At 36.8% G+C, this 19750-nt stretch overlaps 2 protein-coding genes across 2 annotated transcripts in view; one reads left to right on the top strand and one right to left on the bottom strand.

Annotated features, from left to right (window-relative positions):
* The window catches only part of SMARCA5 (SNF2 related chromatin remodeling ATPase 5), a 34319-nt gene extending 27671 nt beyond the window's left edge, over positions 1–6648 (top strand). The window contains exons 21-24 of the mRNA XM_081304966.1: positions 739–857; positions 1271–1483; positions 3664–3771; positions 4361–6648. Of these exons, the coding sequence (XP_081161092.1) occupies positions 739–857; positions 1271–1483; positions 3664–3771; positions 4361–4426 (506 nt within the window). The 3' untranslated portion in view covers positions 4427–6648. The remainder of the gene's footprint in view (positions 1–738; positions 858–1270; positions 1484–3663; positions 3772–4360) is intronic.
* Positions 6649–13305: 6657 nt separating this feature from the next.
* Positions 13306–19750, bottom strand: part of FREM3 (FRAS1 related extracellular matrix 3) — a gene marked incomplete at both ends in the record, with an annotated part of 65179 nt that continues 58734 nt past the window's right edge. Inside the window, 2 exons of the mRNA XM_081304712.1 lie at positions 13306–13517; positions 15360–15509. Coding sequence (XP_081160838.1) covers positions 13306–13517; positions 15360–15509 — 362 coding nt within the window. The remainder of the gene's footprint in view (positions 13518–15359; positions 15510–19750) is intronic.

Below are 19750 nucleotides of genomic sequence, written 5' to 3'. Positions count from 1 at the left end.
TTGATCAGCTAAAGTTTCCATTTTAGTGCCTTGTTTTGTGCTTTTTTAAAGAATATGAACATACACACACACACATATATGTATATATAAATGTAGAGAGAGAAATACATATTTTTAGTTGCAGAAGGACACCTTTATTTTATTTATTTTTATGTGGTGCTGAGGCTCAAACCCAGTGACTCACATGTGCTAGGCAAGTACTCTACCATGGAGCCCCAACCCTAGCCTGACTTTGTGCTTTTTGAAACAAAAAAATGTCTCCCTCCCTAAAATAGTTGTCTGGGTTTTTTTGGTTGTTGTTTTGTTTTCTTTTCTTTTTTTAACTAAACTATAGCCAAGAAAGCTAAAATAGACACAAAATAATTGTGCTTTAAAAAAATTTTTTTAGTGTGCTTTAATTTTCAATTTATTATTTTTCTTTCAGTTCTCAAGTATTAGTATGCTTTTGTTTTTTGAGGTCAGTTGGAAATGTCAGATTGAATATGTGTAGTTATGCTGTGCTGAGTATGCTTAGAATTTTAGATGAGTGGAAGTTTAAAAGAGTTGGTAGGTAATTTAAATCATCCATTTATCTCTTCTTTCATTTAAGGAAATTGAAAAATTATAAGTGACTTGCTTTCTAGTATTAAGTGTGGGATAATTGGGAATGTTTCTTAGTCCTTTGCAAATAAATTACAACAAGTTAACATGTATGCTTCCTCCACTCATCCCATCTGACCAACTTTTATTCTTTTAAAGCTGTGTTCTGGGAAAGATGCAATGAGCTCCAGGACATAGAAAAGATTATGGCTCAGATTGAAAGGGGAGAGGCAAGAATTCAGAGAAGAATAAGTATCAAAAAAGCACTTGATACAAAGGTACTTTGTATGTTAATAAAAATTGTACTATCTATAATATAGGAAAGTTAAAGTAACTTTTTAAAAGGAAAAGCAGTGAAGGTTTAACATTTAAAATTTCCTCAAAGTAAAGCATTCAAACGTTATAGATGTTATTGTAATTTACCTGAGTAGTATTAGACTGACTTAACCTGGGTCAAAGTTGCCAAGATTGACTCCTTCTTAAGTAGTGTAAGGAAGTCTGAGTCTGTATTTCTCTTTGTAATAATAATAAGGACTATAAAGGCTTGAGAACACAAGTTATATAATGCATTTGAGGTTCTCTGGATAGAAAATTTTGATTTGAGATATAATATTTCAAGCTAATTAGAGTAAAGCTGAATTTGAAATAAAATTATGTAGGATTTGTATTTTATATATAATATCTTTTATAGATTGGACGGTACAAAGCACCTTTTCATCAGCTGAGAATATCATATGGTACTAACAAAGGAAAAAACTATACAGAAGAAGAGGATCGTTTTCTCATTTGTATGCTTCATAAGCTTGGGTTTGACAAGGAAAATGTTTATGATGAATTGCGACAGTGTATTCGCAATTCTCCTCAGTTCAGATTTGATTGGTTTCTGAAGTCCAGAACTGCAATGGTGAGTGCTCAGGATGTTTGTGTAGTGTAGCAGAATTTAGACTGAAAGTCCTTTTAAGGTAACTTAAAATTTGTTGATATAGACTTTTGTCGTAATTTTTTGGTAGTGTCAGAAGTTAAACCATTTTCTTAGAAAACTAATCACATCCACATTTTAAAAATCTAGCATCATAAAATGTTTATTGGTCTAATTCTTTAATATGCATTTTTTTTAACATTGTAATATATGATAGAACTAATTTTTGATAGTAATGTTAATCTGGTACAAAGTGGGAGGCAATGTTGCCATCAGTTTCAACTTCTGAATGTAATGTCTTTGATTTTGAAAGTAGACATGTTTCTGTAGAAAGACTTTTTGCATGCAGGCATTTGTACATCAAAATACTGAATCTGGGTTATTTTTAAATGACTGAATGTAGTAAGGCACTATTTTTTAGTACTGATTTAATGCTCAGTTTTGTTTTTATTTCCAGTGCCTGGCTGTATCTGACTAATGTTCTCCATTTCTAACAACCTAAAATTAGAATTCAGAAAAGTTTAACTTTGGATTGATCCTTTTCTTCCATTGTTTCATCACCTTTGAACTTTTAACCTTAACTAGTGTTTTGCAAGATGATGAAAATGTAAAAATAGGTTCTCTGCTCTTAGGTTTGAGACATGCTAGGAGAAGCAAACTCTAAATATGTAGTAGGATTTCTCAGAGTATTTGAGGTATATTGCCACTCTACATGACACTGGGTACTGTTCAGTGTTTTCATATTTGATCAATGGAAAAAAATTTTCACAGGGTAACAAGAAGGGCTACTATTTTGTGATACCCAAATTAGGGTAATGTTGTAATTCACATGGATCTACTTTGAAGGTTAAAAAAAACACTATATAAACATGTAATTAGGTGGAAGCTCTTCAGTGTCTTTTTAAGTAGAAACAGTTTGATTAATTAGGGATAATGATTGTATACTGTCTGTAATGAGAGACAGAGTGTCACATACCATATAATACTACGGTCTAAAAACTGCATTACTTTCTAGCATGTCTCATATTAAAGCACACAAAAGTCATGATATATATAGCCCCTTGCTGATAAATAATTCTTGTCTAGAAGCCCAGAGGATTTATACACATAATTGTAATACATTGATACAGCTGTTAAAGGAAACAATTTTAATGTTATTACCTTCTATCTCTATATGTTATTGCACATATTTCTAAGCTTTGTATGGTGTCTTCTATATAGTATTTAAATTATTGTATCGTGGTTGTCTATGTAAAAGTTTAATTTATTACAGGAACAGAGTTACTTTTGCTCTGTAAGTAATGGAGTTGTTACCATTGATTCAGATGGATTTAGGTTTCCTGAAGTGTTTACTACTACATTAGACTTAAAACCCTTTCTGGAGGATGTATAGATTGCTAGACAGAGAGGTAGAACTCATAAGGCTTCCATGGTCATTTTTTCAAAATTGGGAAAGGTAGCATGAGCTACTTTTACTACTTTCATTCTAATAATGCCTTTTTTTTTTTTTTTTTTTGCGGGGGCAGGAAGGTACCAGGGATTAAACTCAGGCACTTGACCACTGAGCCACATTCACAGCCTATTTTTGTATTTTATTTAGAGACATGGTCTCACCGAGTTGCTCAGCACTTCGCTTTTGCTGAGGATGGCTTTGAACTCACAATCCTCTTGCCTCAGCCTACTGAGCCTCTGGAATTATAGGTGTGCGCCACCACACCAGGCTCTGATAATGCTTTGAAGTGAAAGATTATGCATATGTTAACGTTCCAGCTGATTTTCACCTTCAGATTATGCATTATTGATTTTTAAAAATTTTGTGGTATAAATAGCATGGAGTTCTCAGTCATAGTAAAGTTAACAGTGTTGCATATATTTGCATATATTCTGAGATGTTCATTTTCACTGCTTCAGTTCCTAAATGTAGGAAGGATTTGTGAAGAGTATTCACCAGTATGATGTAAAAACATCACATATCTTTTTTAAATCCTCAGCATGGGCTCTACATGAAAATAAATTTCTTTTGCTTGTTTTTGTTTAAACTGTCAGTTTTTTATGAGTGATTTTATATTATCCTACTAAGACATAACCTTAGTTTAAAAATTGAAATTAGGACAACTTATAGATGGAAAATATAAGCTTATCATGTAATTATGTTTATAACTCAGGAACTCCAAAGGAGGTGTAATACCTTAATTACTCTAATTGAAAGAGAAAACATGGAACTAGAAGAAAAGGAGAAGGCAGAGAAAAAGAAAAGAGGACCAAAGCCTTCAGTAAGTATTCATGAATATGTGAAGGTGTACAGACCATGTAAAGTTCATTATTTTCTTTTTAAGTATTTGAATATTACTTGACTATCATTAATGTGTTAGTTTTTTCATTTTTTAATGTTTTGTTTTTTAAAATAATAAATTCTTTGAAAGTGTAAATGAAACTTCACTATACTGTGTAGGGAAAATCATGTTATCTTATTTAGGGGCTCCTGAAGATCTGCAAAGGTATGTCTCATGGATGCCCAGAGTGCACAGTCGTTTTGGGAATACAGGTCATAATTTTAGAATAATTTAAGAAATATTAGGAAAACAATGGCATCACAAACCCTTGCTTTTAGCTTTTAACTTTTGGTTTATTGTCCTAGTGAGATCTTAGCAATGTTAAGATAAGCATTATAAAGGGAAAAAAATTATTTTGCTACTTAATAATAATATGATTATTTGGGGACTTCATAGTCTGGGGGGAAAAATTCTTGTACTTAACTGTTACTATGTAGCAGTGATAACTAAAGTGCCATCATATGTCTGCAGATTATTTCATGTTGGTATTAGTCTTGACATGAAAAATAATCCTTCTGTTTGTTTGTAGACACAGAAACGTAAAATGGACGGAGCACCTGATGGCCGAGGAAGAAAAAAGAAACTGAAACTATGAATGCATATTTGTTTCATAATCACTAACTTTAAACCAGTAGTTCTTTAATTTACGGGTCTTCATAAGATGTACTGTACAATGCTCAATTGTTATGTCATTCAAAGACATCAGGTTCATCTGTTTACTGAGCTAGAAATATAGTATGTAGTTTCACTTTTTTAAATGCAACAGCTGTGCTGAAATTTTTTTTATCGTTAACACTTGAAGTAATAAAATAGGCTTCATTTATTAATAAATGTTTCATTTGATTTATTTTTCTATTATAGTTCCATTTGTGAAGATTGTGATTTTTTTTGTTTATCCGCTATGATTTGTACACTTGTAAGGCTTTAAAACAAGCAAACAAGTAAAAAAAAAAATTGCAAATAACATTTGTCCCTTCAGTCTTCACTTGGTTGTGTAATTGTTTTAATTCACTTTGCCTTTGCAGAAATTTGGGTATTTTCTTTATAGTGCTATTGAGTTTCATCTGGAAAGATTATGTAAATTGCATTCTCCTTGCTTATTATAGAATGGGGAAAAAGGCAAGTCAAATTATCATTAATTTCTATGCATATTTCTGTTATGCTTTCTGGTTTTATAGTTGGTTCTGAAGCGAATATGCCCTATTCTGTTGGAAGAATGGCCTTTTAGTTGTATAGCCAAAGACATTTAGTATTTTCTGGTTCCTTAAGGTGTTGTACCATTTTGTAAAAGGAATATTATTATTATTATTTTTTAAGTATTTGGTAAATATTTTGACAAATAACCTTCTGAAACAGCCACAATTTAGAAAGATAATGTCAGAACTAAGGTGATTTTTTTTTTTTAATTTAGAAAGACCCAACTACAATAAGGTGTGAATTTGTCATGTTGTTAAAATTGGTAACAAAGTGTATTCACTCCCAGTTTATAGTATTTTTTGAGTTTTAGAGTAAATGAAAATTTTATTTTATTATATTTTAAAATAATTTCTAAGGGTTAGCAGCAAGACTGAGTATAATTCCAGTTTTTATTTTCTATGGAACAGACTTGATAAACTGGAGACCCTGAAGCAGGAATACCCAAACGGTAGTGTCAGGATTTTAGCTATACCAGAGGCCTTTATGTGCTACACATAATTTGTATAAAGTTTTATATGTGCAAATTGGGTACATAAACAGTTCTCCATTTTTCTAAGGGAATGCAATAAATGTAGCATCGTGAATAAATATAACTTTTATAATCCTCAAAGTGGTCTTTTCTTTCCATTAAAAGTTTTTTTTCTCACTTAATTTTCCACTTTTTTTCCCTTAGGACATTCTCTCTTTCCCTATACTTAGATTGCTTCCTCTCATATTTCTATTAGATATTTTCATCTGTTCATATATAATTGAAAATTCTGATTGATTAGTATTACTCATACTGCATAATTTTGTGAAATATGGGATTGCTGATGCTAACATCAAACAAAACAGTTTTTATGGTAAATTATAGAGTAGTTTGGATTTATTACATGTTCCCCAAACTAAATTGACTTCTAAAACAACATTGGATTCTTAAATAAGAGTTGTGACCTCATTTTAGAAAAAAATAATTGGGGGAAAAAATGCAAGGCTGAAAGAAAACTATAGAGGTCACTAAAGTCATGTTTTTCAGAGAAAGAAAAATTGGGAGGAGTTAAAAGAGTGGAAATATAGACTGAATTAAATACTAGTCCTTGAGAGCTTGCAGACTCAAATATAAAATAAATTAATATGAAGAAAAATGGACTTGGGAAAAGCATGAAAACTAATAATGCCTGTATTTAGCATTGCAGTTTTGCCAATACAGTGGATGTAGATATCACTGTTGCATGTTCATCTAGAATAAAATCAAATCACATTTTTATTTGCTATTTAAGGGAAGGAAAAATGGTAACTAAGTTCAAATTACCCCTCTGTCTTAAAGAACTAACTGTGAAGATAGACTGAAAATTGGAAAACAAACCCATCCCATACTGGTAGGATGGTCCCTGAAGTAAATCCAGAAGAGCCAGTGTTAACATAGTGATGACATAGTGATGTGTTTCAGCAATCTATTATCTAGAATATTTCATTTACTTAATGAGTAAGGCTGTGTATATAATTTCTGTTGGGAAGGTAATGTCTGTTACTTAATAAAATGCAATTGTTATTTTCTACTCCCAATATAAATGTTAATCTTAAAAAGAATGGAAAATGTTCCAATAACAAGCTTTATTTTTAAATATGCATAATGTTACAGCAATGCTTATGTGCGTTTATTATGACGAATTAAAATTATTAGGAATTTTGCACTAATCAGTCATAATTAATAGTTGTATTCAAGGACATCTAAATATTTTTTCTCTTACAAGATTCTAAAGTGTCTAGTTAAATGTATTGATAGAATTCTAGTATCTAGTTAAGAGGTAAAAAGTAATAGCAAAAAGGAATAAGTAGGTCAATATAAGTATTTGACACACAACCAATTAATCTACTGATTTGTTGGTAGGTTTCAAATTTTCTTAAATAGAATCCTATTATATGGTGTTGGATTCCATATTTATACAGTATTTTAAAAAGCCATGTCAATTTTGTTTTTCCCTTTAGAGATTTGCAAGTCCTTAGTTCACATAATGTTCATTAACTCCCATGCTGAAAAGCCTACAGTCCTTAAAATTTGACACTTTTTCTTATGAAGTATTTCTGTGGGTGAATGAATTCACTAGGCAGACTCAAGTTGTAGGAGTTGAAAAAATATGAAGAGGTTGAACTCAAGTGAACTCAAAATAATACACTTGTTTCAGACATAGTAAAATAGGTTTTTTTTTTCTATGACCATTTTAAAGAAAGAAGCAGCACTTTATAAACTTGTATTTCAGTATATTTGGACCTAAACTGCCTGGGGCCTCATGTAGGTAAACCTTGACAGATGCAGTGGTTGGGTAGCGCTTTACTATCTTCATGTATGCTTTCCCTTAAAACCACCTTTGTAGCTTACAACTTGGGCATTAACTCAACATTACAAGTTTTACTAGAAAAAGTCACTAAGTATAGTGTGTTTTGAAAATTGAGGTCATAGTAATCCTCTGGGCCTACCAGGGATATGTTGTAAAACCTTTACCTGGGAGTTTGTTAGAAATGTAGAACTTTGGGCCTCGTGCCAGATCTGAATTAGAATCAGTCTTTTATCACCTCAAAAGTGTTCAATATAAGCAATAAAATTTAAAAAGCTTGGGGCTGGAGTTGTGGCTCAGTGGTAGAGTATTCACCTAGCATGCATGAGGCACTGGGTGCTATCTTCAGCACCAAATAAAAATATTGAGTCTGCCTAAAACTAAAAAATATTTTAAAAATTTAAAAAGCTTTGTTTTAAGATATTTTGCCAAAGCAAAATGAAACCAGACATTTTCAAGATTAGCATGGTGATCAAGTTAATATGGATCTTGGGGTGGATGTTGCCTGAACCTAGGGCCTTTTGTACTTTTCCACTGAGATATTCCCCCTGTGCCCCTACCCCAACCTGGATTTTTAAAAAATGTATGATGAATATTTCAGAATGCATTTTCTTGAATTTATGCAGATTTACCAGGGTCTCTTTTTATATACTAGCTTTTAAGTCATAATATCTTAATTATATCAAAGATTCATTTCTCCAGTGTGTCCTAAGACTAGCAACAGTGGCAACAACTGGGAGCTTGCTAAAAAAAATTCTCTTGGGGCTGGTGGTATAGGTCAGTGATAGAGCTCCTGAGGGGACATGCTTAGCATGTAAGAGGCCCTGGTTCAGTCCCTCGCAATAAAGAACAAACCCAAAAAACCTCTTCAGTCCATACTCAGATTCCTGAATCAGAATTTCTGTGGGCAGGGCCCAGCAATTTAAGCTGTCCAAGTAGTAATGAATCAGAACATTTCAATTTATCTATTGGTTATTGTTTTTCCTTTTTAAAAGTGGAATAAGTAGTACAGAACTTTTCATCATCAGTTGCTCAAATTTACAAATCAGTGTATCATAAAATGATGCTGTGCAAGTAAGTGATGAAATGATGGCCGAACAACATTTTTGGTAGTCGGTGCAAGGGACTGTTGAATTGTAAGCCACTTTATTACAGAAGTGACAAATGGTGGTTAAAGAATTAGACTTGCTGATACAATGACTTTGGATGTTTGTCTCGTTTCTTTCACAGGAGGGATACTTTTTTTTTTTTTTGTCTTACTGAGGATTGAAAGCAAGGGCACATTACTACTTAGCTACATCTACCCAGCCCTTTTTATTTTTTATACTGAGATGGGATCTTGCTAAAGTTGCCCAGGTTGGCCTTGAACTTGTGATTCTCTCCTGAGTCTCCCTTGTAGCTAGGGTTACATGTACCTCTGTCCCTAGCCAGGAAGGACAGTTTTTAAGTCAATATGTACAAGTAATTCTCAGGCACATCCTGCTGTATATCTCACATGATCTATCGAAGTCAGAAGTTTATGTTCCCATATTGATGCATTAGGCATGGGCAGGCTATTCAATATCTGTAGGTATTTTTCATTACTGTAGAAAGGTTACAGTCTGGGTGCTATTAATGTTGAATTTTTTTTTTTTTTGTCTTGAGTTCCAAACTGTATAAATAGGAAGAAAGTCAGTAATACAGTATATAGCCCAAGAATAAGACACCAAATCTTCCCTTCCACCTGGGCAACTATGAAGATCCATACCCAGAACTTGTAGTGCTGTTTGCTCATGAGCTTTGCCCTGTGGGAACACATGAGGACTCGGGACAGCTTTTTTAGATTGCTTAGAAATGATGTGTTGAACATTAATGTCTCCCTGCCCAATTTTGAGGTACTGGAGATTGATTAGTGCCTCTGGGTCTTGTAAGTTTTTTTTTTTTTTTAATCACCTACATCTGGAGATAGAGTTGGCACTCCTGTTGACGCTTATGTTTTTAAGATTGTGCCCAGAACGAAGAATACAGTAGTCTGATGACAGAATAGGCTTCTCTTTCTAAACCCTCAACAAGCAGTGACTGTAAATTGTGTGGATATAGTACTCTCTTCCAGTTGCCTCCCTTGAAAAAGAAAAGATCTGCTTTGAGGAAGATCACAAAACATGAGAAGTAAACGGTGGGAAATTTGGAGGCTATTGTTAAAATGCATTATAGGACATGTGCCTGAAATAGGGTAGCAGAGGACAAGCTGAAACCATTAGATCTGTGGCTGTTTTACCACAGGAAATCCTTTTGGTCTGAGGATCACCAAGCATCAAAATTCACATTGCCAAATTTTCTGATTTGAGTCTTTCATTGAGCTTTATCCTACAGATGATATGAGGTGTTTGATATTAGTTTTTAAACTCTAGTACTATAAAAGAATAGTCTCAATTTACTTCTCCCTGACTTAAACACTTAAACTTTTGATTTAAAAAATTAGCATTAAATCAATTTCATAAATGTGTTCAACATACCTCCTTGACCAGCCATGTTATTTGCCAGTAGCAACAATATTCTTTGGTTGTAATTCCCCTCTGTGTCCCTAAGGTAGTAGGCTACTAGCAATAGAGTGAACATGAACAAGAATTATTGGGATTTTGGACCTGTAGAGTAGTGAGGGTGAGTTGGCCAAACAGCCATATTCCTTATTTTCTGGATTGTATTTGGGAATGTGCCCATCTTCTGTATACATAGGAATATCCCAAATTGAGAGTCACCTACATTTTCATTGTTTTTGTGCTAGGAATGGAACCCTGGGCCTCACAGGCTGGGCAAGTGCACTGCCGCTGAGCCACACTCCCAGCCTCTAAATTTTGAACTGAGGAGGTGATTAATTCTCTAGCATCCAAGATGTACGGGTCTTACTGGTCCGATGCCAATGCTTAATATTGTATATCATCCATCTTCAGTAATAAGAGAGACAATGCTGAAGGCTTTGTTGTTTAAACAAGATAATCACCACATTAGCAAAAAGGCTATTAATACACTTGCAAAGTCAATAATTAAGCATATATTTTTCTTTCTCAAGCACACTGTCTTTGAGGGTGTAAATAACCCAAGGGTGTTTTTATGTATATAGGTTGTTTCATAAATTGGGGAAAGAAGTGGAGCTAAATAGAGATTATTTCTTCACCTTAAGCTGTTGTGAATTCCTACTTTGATTCATGAGATAAGCTTTTCTTCTTTAGTCACTGAAAATAGAATTTGAATAAAAAGCACTTGATGATAGAAACTTCTTTTTCATCCTAAACCCAATTTTGTCCTCAAAACAATTTGCTGTGAAACCTTAGACGCAACTCTGGTGCTGTGCTGGAATTGGAAGGTAGGGGGTCTCACCTACAGAGGCTTAACATGAAGGTGACCCCAGCAAGGTCAGACCCTAGTAGGACAAAGGTGCCCGGGTGCTGGGGAAGGGCAGATTGCAGACAACAGCAGTCTTTCCAGAGTCCAGTTAACAAGAACACACAATATTCATTAAACATGATAGAAGTTCTGCCCCTTGTTTCAAAAAGCCTAGAAAATTTCAGCACGAATTAAGCACTGCTCCTAGAGACCATGGTATTCCCCTCTTACTGACATTTGAGGGTTTGTTGGTTTTCCTTGCAGTGCTGGAGATGGAACCCAAGAACTCGTGTGATAGGTGAGTGATCTACCACTCCATAAGAATTGGCTTGGTGAACCGACCATGGGCAAGGAGGGTGGCACATCCCAAACTCCAGGGCACAGAAGCTCCTGTGCTTGGGACCCTTCTGCACCTTGCCCTATGTGCCTCTTCATCTGGCTGTTCATGTGAACTCTTTATTATAAATCAGTAATAGCAAAATACTACGTATTTTCTTGAGTTTTGTGAGCAAATTATCAAACTAACTATCACACCTGAGAAAGGGGTTGTAAGAGCTTGTGACTTGTAGCCAAGCTGGAGAAGTATCAGAGGTCTGGAGCTTATGTCTGGCGTCTGAGGTGGGAGAAGTTTTGCGGGACTGCAGAGCCCTGTGGGGTCTCACATAATTCTGGGAAGATGTTGTAGGACACCCAGCAGGTGTCTAGGGAGGTGGAGGATTTGTTGTTGGTGTGGGAGAAAACCAACACATTTGGTGTCAGAACTGTTAAGAGTAGAGCAATGCCTGTCACTTAATTACATTCCTTAATATGTGGATGATGAGTAGCTTAGGGACAGGACTGCCTACAACTTCTTTCTAAATACAGGTTTGCATGGCCCAGGCTGGGATTCCCATGGCTTTTAGACATGGTGCATGTGTTGATGTTGCTTGGAAGCAGCAGCACTCTCAAATGGGCTGAGACAGGTCTTCAAGACAGGGTCTCAACTGCTTCCACAAACATTACCTCACAGTCAAACACCGAGTGTCTTATTTTTTGTACTTTCTAGTTTACTTTGCCAACATCAGCAAATTCTGCAGATCTCTCATTGGGTACTAACTTCCTGTGGCTGTTGTAACAAACTGTCCCAAACTTGATGACTTATCACGATAGTCTATCTTTCATAGTTCTGGAGGTCTCCAGAAGTCCAAGTCCCTGGGCCAAAGTCTAGGCCTTGGCAGGGCTGACTCAGGGCATTGTGAGGCTTAGGGATATATCTGAGAGTTATCCTGGCCCATGTATATTTTGTATATAGCTTTTCCCTAACATTTGTGAAGGGTCTGTATCTTTCTAATCTATAGAAAAAAGTCCAATACATGATTGTTAAATTTAATTGAGTTTATAAGATTTTTGACCCCAGTAATTGGGCAAATTGTATGATGAGGGAGGATTATATTCTTTTGGTGAATTTGTCTTCCTTCAGAAAAGAATCAGACAAAACTGGAAGGGATCTTAGAAGTTGAATCCAAATATCTCATTTCACAGAAGGAGGAGCAAAGTTAAGAGTTACAAAGTAGCTTAGAAAAATGTTTTCTCTGGATGGGAGAAATGAAATCAAGCACTGAAGCCAGGCCCAGGCTGATGGTGAACAAGGACATCTCCGCCCATCTGTGCAGGTTGCCTACAATAAGAGCCTTTTTACCCCTCCTCCAAGTTTGGGAGAAAGACTTCTTGAATGGGTTCTGTTGAACACCAGGTTGGCTTAGAAATAGGTTAATGTCTGAAACACATTTTTACAAGTTATGCACAATAAATACCTCAAAAATAGCAATAGGGTACAAAGATGTGGCTTCGTAATAACTTGAAATGATTTATGTGACGTGCATGAGGTACACTAAAGACTATAAATATTGCCATTCCAAAATTAGTTAAGAACTAATTGGGCAGTTTGAGAACTATGCAAATCTTTAAACTTTCTTTTTTCTCCTCTCGGATACTTATATTTTTATCACCTTACTGTTTATTACCCTTTTTACAAAGGGGTGCAAAAGCAGGGCTTGTTGATGAAACGACGTCCCTACCAAAGTGGCTCTGATGAAGGGCTGTGGAGGGAAATTGAACAAATGGCCAAGAGGAACTTGTCTGCAAATTTCAGATATCTGCACTCCCATCCAATAATCCAGAAAATTCAAAACAGAATGATGATGATAATAATAATCATGTGTGTGTATGTTCATAAATGAAGTATTTCATGTTCAGCCTCAATCAGTAAAGAGAGGTCAATCTTTGGTACTCAGTATTGATTTAATTGACAATAAAGGGTTTTACTGGTCTTAGAAACAAAGTAAAAGAAAATAGAAATAGGACAACAAAAGCACAGTCTCACTTATTGTGGGCTCAGTCCATTCTTTGTATATACATATTTTTATCTCCATGCAGTTGCATAAACTATTTTTGCACATATCACCAAAACTATAACACCAATGGCACTACAACAGCACTACTATCCCAGAGTTGCAAAGCTCTAGCGACAGTGGAGCTTTATTCTGTGGTGGGGACACATGTTTGGCTGCTTATATTTCTCAGGAAGCTTCTCGGTCAAAGAAACTACAGGCACTCTTTTTTAGTCAGCAATGCTGTCATTGATGATAACGGTGGTTTTATTGGGTTCTCCAAGCACTGCACCAGTAGGCATCTGGAGAAGTAATTCAAACCTCTCTGGACCCTCCAAGACGGGCTGTCCCAAGTCATTGAGGATGGTCACTCGGAATGTCTGCATGTGTACTTCTGGGGCAAAGTCCAGTCTTTGGATGACACCAATATAATCAACTCCAGCTAGGGGCAAGGAAAAGGCACTGGTGAGACTCTAGAATTCATTGTTGTAAGGTATTTTTCAGAGAAAAATGAGATGGCTCATCAACTCTGCAGCATTTGCCTTTGTCCTCAGCACCCACTCAAAATCATATTGTGGGCTCAATCCCTAGAATGGGTAAATTTTCATATCCTGCCAAATGCCATATATGTAGTTCCTCATCCCATGTCCATGTGCTATCCTTGACTCGCACATCATTTTCTAATCAGTGAGTGTGGCATGTCATTTTCCAATCACTTTCACAAAGAATGCACTGAATATAATAAAAGTTCTCTGAGGGATGCTTCAGTTAGAAATGAAGGGGTTTCCTTTTTAAATTTTTAACCTGGAAGCTAACCATTATGAATTTTATTTTGATGCGTTTTCACTCATTCACCTTTGCCAGACATCTGGTTTCACTGTGCAACTTTCTGCTCAGTCCATAGAGCTTGTGCCTGCCATATTCTGGGTTGTTAATCACTTTTGCAAGCTGCTGCCCCTGACCATATAGCTTCTTTGCTACTTTTTGAAAAGTCATCACCCGTTATGATACCAACAGTGATAAGTGCTGAACCGAAACTAGAAACCCCCAAGGAACATGAATGTATTAATAATTTGAGGAAGAGAATATTTATATGGTCTCAAGTTAACTGTGCATAAAATGCTTATTAATTGAAAAGAAAACAAGTAACTTTATAGTGGGAAAACCTGGAAGATACCACCTTGATCAAGTGATCAAAATTAACACCTCCTGTAAACAAATTTAAATGGAAAAAGTACAATGAATCAATTGGTCTATTCGTCTTTGGTTCCATGTATATACCTAGAGTAAGAATGACCCTCTATGAAGATTAAAAGAAAGAAAGAGAAATAAATCAAGAGAAAAAGAAACTGGCAAGAATCATTACTGGTTTCATGTACAATGTCCTGAGATAATTCGGTAGAGTTCTAATGTGTGAATTCTTCCAAGTGTAAGTAAAATGGCTATGTTTATTTACTTTAACATTTCTGGATGTATGATGAAACTGGCTTTACATTTTCAATTCATAAATGTGCATTTTACTTTTCGTATGCCTCATCAGTTAGTGCAGCTCTTTAGATTACTGGGTATTATTTACAGGAGTTTTGCTTTTTCTTTGCTTTTGTTTTAAAATATTCTCAGGGGTTTTGGATACACAAGATACTAGTCTGGAGCTATGCTCGCTGTCCATGTCCCAGGAGACCAAAAGGTCCAGCTGCAAATGTGAACATGTAAGTGCAGGGTAGATGGAGCTGCCTTTTCCTTCCTGTTGGGTCCTACTATTCTTATTTTTCTGCTAAAGCAACTGAGGTCCACAAGAGGGAGTAGTATCCAGAATTGTCCAGCTCTGCTGCTGGAGGTCCTTGTTATCCAAATCAGGAAACACAAAGGTGAATGGGACAAGAGGAGAGGACATGTTGCTGAAAACCAAAGAAAATGCCCCAGAGTCAGATGGAACAACTTCTTTGCTCCAAAGGTCTCAGATGTGACTGGATTCCTCCAGGAGTTGGGACTTGCTCAGCTTTTCTGGGGGTGCCATCATCTGAAATATTCTTTATGAACTGCTTAACTACCTACAAATATTCTGAACTTTAGAAAATTAATCTGAACTTATTGGAAGCAAGTGGGTAATGAATGAATCATAAATGGTGATGTTTGAATATTCTATATATTTTATAGACAGCAAAAATTGTTACATACGCATGTGATTTCTGTGTTCAGGTAGGAGATGCCCGTCAAGAAAGGCTAGGCTGGACCCTACTGAAAATGCATATTATAATGTTGTATCCATTCAATGGCTTTTTACCTTCTGCTGACTTCTGCTCAGTCTTCCTTGAGCTTATGGTGACAGATGATGCCTGGGAAAGATCGGCACCTGCTCTCCTGACACACACCTCCACGTAGCCAGCACGTTCATCAACATGATACTCTGCATCCCCAAAGTGCAGGTTAGGCTCTGCAGAGGCACAAAGGACAAAGAATGCTTCCACCTCCCAGGAGAACCCTCTTCTTTGGCCTGTCGTGAGCCTGCGTATTCATCACAACAGCAAGACTTGACAGATCCTACAGGTCCTGTCAATATTTAGCTCAGGGAGAAAAAACCCAGAAACTCCCCAGAAGCCATGTCAGAGTGACATGCCATGACTTTGACTCCAGGAAGTACCTGGAGATAAAATCAGTTGGAACCCTATTCATTTTTTTTTTTTTTTCTGTTTTAAGAGCTCTCTTTGAAAAAGGAGGGGAAATTGGCCAATTGGCTGTAACTCGGACAAGTCAGTGACTCGGAAAAGATGGTGGGGAGTTAGGGAGTCTTTTCTTCTGTAGAAACTGTTCTTGATTTGAGGCAGGGTTCTGAATTTGGGGACTGCTGCTGTGCATTTTCCCAAGGCATTTGGTGATCACAGGGACAGACACTAATCCGAGGGGAGGCAGGATCCTGTTAGCAGAGATGCCAGATGCTTTTTCCCCATAGATGCAGGGAAGTGGCTCTCTGGAAAGAAAGCTGAAGGAGGCCAGAGCAGGTCACGGCTTGGGCAAACGTGTATCTTCCAAAAGTCAGGAGCATTTAACAATGAGTGTTGAGGTTTGGCCAAGCAAATATGCAAATATGGTTCATTCTGTTCTAAAATGTAGCCTACAAACTTGCCCATTTAAAGATTACAAGGCTTAGCTGTTACACTAGACATATGCTGTCCTAAAAAAATTTTGAAATAAATGTTTTTGTTTGAGTTATGACATCTGGAGGCCAATAACCAAAACAAAACAAAACACGTGTCCCCTCTAACCCGCCCCCCCCACCCCCCCACCCCCCCCCCCGCCCAAAAAAAAAAAAAAAAAAAACCATTGAGAAGCGGTTTCCCCTAAGAGGAATGACCCTGAAATTGGAAAATGGAAAATCAAAGTTACAGAGATGACACCTTCACAAATATATTTCACAAAGAAGCATATTTGACTTAAACATTTGGAGGGTAAAAATCAGATTTAATTTGCTTAGGATGTATTTTAATAGTTCGTAAATGCTGAGAAAAATTTTACTATAACATGCAAGATCTCTCATAATCTGAATTGAGTCCATTTTTTTTTCTGGAATCATCTGCAACTTTGCCCCACACTGTGCCCTGTTTCCCAGTTGCTGCAAACAGCTCATAATGCACCCAGTGTAACAGGTGCTTGGAGTCTCCATCTTTGCTGGTGATGTTGTCTGAGCTAGAGTGTAACAATTTGGCAAATGCTGACTCATGCTTTAAGAATTTGATAGAGTTACCTGTCCCAAGGAAGCCACATTTAACTCTTTCAGGAAACTAAGCATTCTTTATCCCATACCTCTTTAACATTTGGCGTAATTTTACCACTGTGGTAATGAGTTCCGTTTGCCATTTGCATTTGGCAAAGGTGCTAAGGTCATCTCTCTTTTTTTGTTTTCATATAAGAACCTTCTACTTCATCTCCCCATTCTTGCTAACGATGTTTCTGGTGTCTCCAAGGTTGGGATGGGAGAGGCAGGATAGCAGGAAAGTTCTTTTCTTGATGGGTATCTTCATGGTGATCAATACTCTCTAGTCTTGGAAGATGGAAGAAAAGCTGATTCTGTTTTCCATGGGCTTTTTTTGTGTGGGTTCTTTGGAGACCTGTCCCTCCCATAGTTGGATATCTCTTCTGTGGTCTCTAGACACAGATGAAATGTCAATATTCTGACTGGTTATTTAATCCTTTCTCAACTCCTGTGCATTTGGCACCACCTCTGCTGAGGACCATTCAGCCCTCTGGATGGCGCTTTTGGCCAAGATTTAAGATAAGCCCAAGCTTGCGGCTCTCTTTCATGTGCAGCTCACATCTGATTGATGGCACCTTCCTGCTTCCTTTGCCTTGATAAATTCTAGGAATATTGCTTAATCCCAATGCAGTCCCTTTTGTTTGCTCATTGTGACAGCAGCTAACTAGCTTATCTCCCACACAGCGATGTTTCAGGCAGAGCCAGACTCCAGCTCCAGTCCACTGTTCTCCATGCACATGATATTTTTTTTTTTTTTGCAGGTGACATGCATTACATCCCAATTGTTCTCCTTTCTTGATTTAGCAACTCTTGGAAAGGGAAACTGTTGAAGCTACATTCTATCGTGGTGTTTTGTGTTCTTATTAAGACCTATGGACTTCCCAAGTTCAGGGGCCACATCCCACATCCCTGTATACTTAGTGACACGGTGGCCAGCATATTCTCAGCATTCAAGAATTCACTGGAGAATAGATAATTTTAACTAATTTATAAAATATTTTAAATTTATTACAAAGTTGTTTTAAAATTTGGACAAAGTAACCTGCTTTTGAAAAAAAAATTTTTAGATGTTGATGGACCTTTATTTTATTCATTTATTTATATGTGGTGCTGAGAATAGAACCCAGTGCCTCACACATGCTAGGCAAGTGCTCTACCACTGAGCTACAGACCCAGTGTAACCTGCTTTTGACAGAGAAATTATACTGTGTGGTTGTGAGGAAGGGCAAGGAGCAAGAAAGATAAGAAAAAATTTGGATCAGTTATGACACTGTTTAAAGGGGGAAGAAGTAAGAATTCACCTCCACCTCCTTATTTTTGTGGTACTAGGGTTTCACACATGCTAGGCAAGTGCTCTACCACAGAGCCACATTCCCAGCCCTCAAGCCTCTCTGAATAATAAAATATAATATGTGAGAGGAGGATATTGTCACTTGGAAAAAAATCATAAAGCTCCTCTGAGATGCCCCATGTTAATTTGTATTAGGAGATTTGTCAGATTGGAGAAAACAGTTCCTAGCACGGTTTTCAGATAGTCCTTATCTGAGACACTAGCAATGATTCCTCAGGACAGGCAATTAGGAAAGTCTGATTGAAAGTCTGAACATCACACCTGTGTTCAATGAATTCTACAGCCATAGGTATATCTCACTGAAAAGAGAATATTTTTTAAAAAGAGAAACAGGGAAAAGCAATATGACAAGATGCAAAATAAAGGTCTCAAAAGACACATGGCCATGCTTTAAAAGGAGTTTAGTATCCATAGTCACAGAAATTGAATGCCAAGGCTTGTAGAAGAGGTGACAGAAACACTCTGTCAACTTTGAGAAACCACCACAAACAGGATGAGTATCACAAGGTGGAAACCAAAATGCTTTTTCAGTTCCTCATCTAGAATGCAGATTCTAGAAATAGACTGGTAAACTTAGTCTTTGGAAAAATTCTAGAGCTACTTATTGGAACAGGTTCTGGATTCTTAGAAAAGAAAGAAAATGCATATGAATCAATTTTGGATCTTTAACATACTGTTTGGGGTGAAATAAAATTCAATCTTTCCCTCCCTCCCTCCCTCCCTCCCTTCCTTCCTTCCTTCCTTCCTTCCTTCCTTCCTTCCTTCCTTCCTTCCTTCCTCCCTTTCTTTCTTTTTCTTTTTTTTTGGTACCAGGGATTGAACTCAGAGGCACTTGACCACTGAGCCACATCCCCAGCCCTATTTCGTATTTTATTTAAAGACAGGGTCTCACTGAGTTGCTTAGCACCTCGCCGTTGCTGAGGCCAACTTTGAACTTGGCAATCCTCCTGCCTCGGCCTCCCGAGCCACAGGATTACAGGCATGTGGCACAGCACCCTCAATCTTTCTTTTAGTTCAGTTCAACAAACATCTATTGAGCACCCTCAAGTTTGAACTAAGCAGTATTAGGATGGAGTGGGAGAGGAGAGTGGCAGAAGTGACTTGAGCAGCACCCAGTGATTGGGTATAGGATGCCCTGCAAGCTTAAAATGTGGAAAGTGGGCAAGGGAGGCACCATAAGAGCTCAGTTGAGAATAAAGGAGGAGAAATGATGTTGAGTGGGAATAGAGAAATAAAGATGATGAGTTCAGTTACAGATGTGGAGTCTCAGTTGCCTATGGAATCTCTAAATGGATAGCAGAAACACTATCATGTGTCAATCTAGAATTCAAGAATCTAGCTAGGACTGGAGATGAGATCTGGGAGGACTAAGCTCAAAAGTTGAGGGCGAAATTTCATATAAGAAATTAAGATCATCCAATGGGAATGAATAAAAAGAGAATCATGGTGGGGGACATCAACCCTTAGGGAGACAGGTTGATAGACAGGAGCCCTCCAGAAAAGAAATAGACAAATAAGCAAACAAAAAATAATTGGAGACATGGCTGGGTGGGTGGGTGGGGGCAGCGTGGGG

Source organism: Spermophilus citellus (assembly GCF_964194105.1).
Source record: "Spermophilus citellus genome assembly, chromosome: 8".
Taxonomy (NCBI): Eukaryota; Metazoa; Chordata; class Mammalia; order Rodentia; family Sciuridae; genus Spermophilus; species Spermophilus citellus.
Note: the sequence above shows the minus strand (reverse complement) of the source record. Positions and strands in the feature narration are given on the sequence as shown.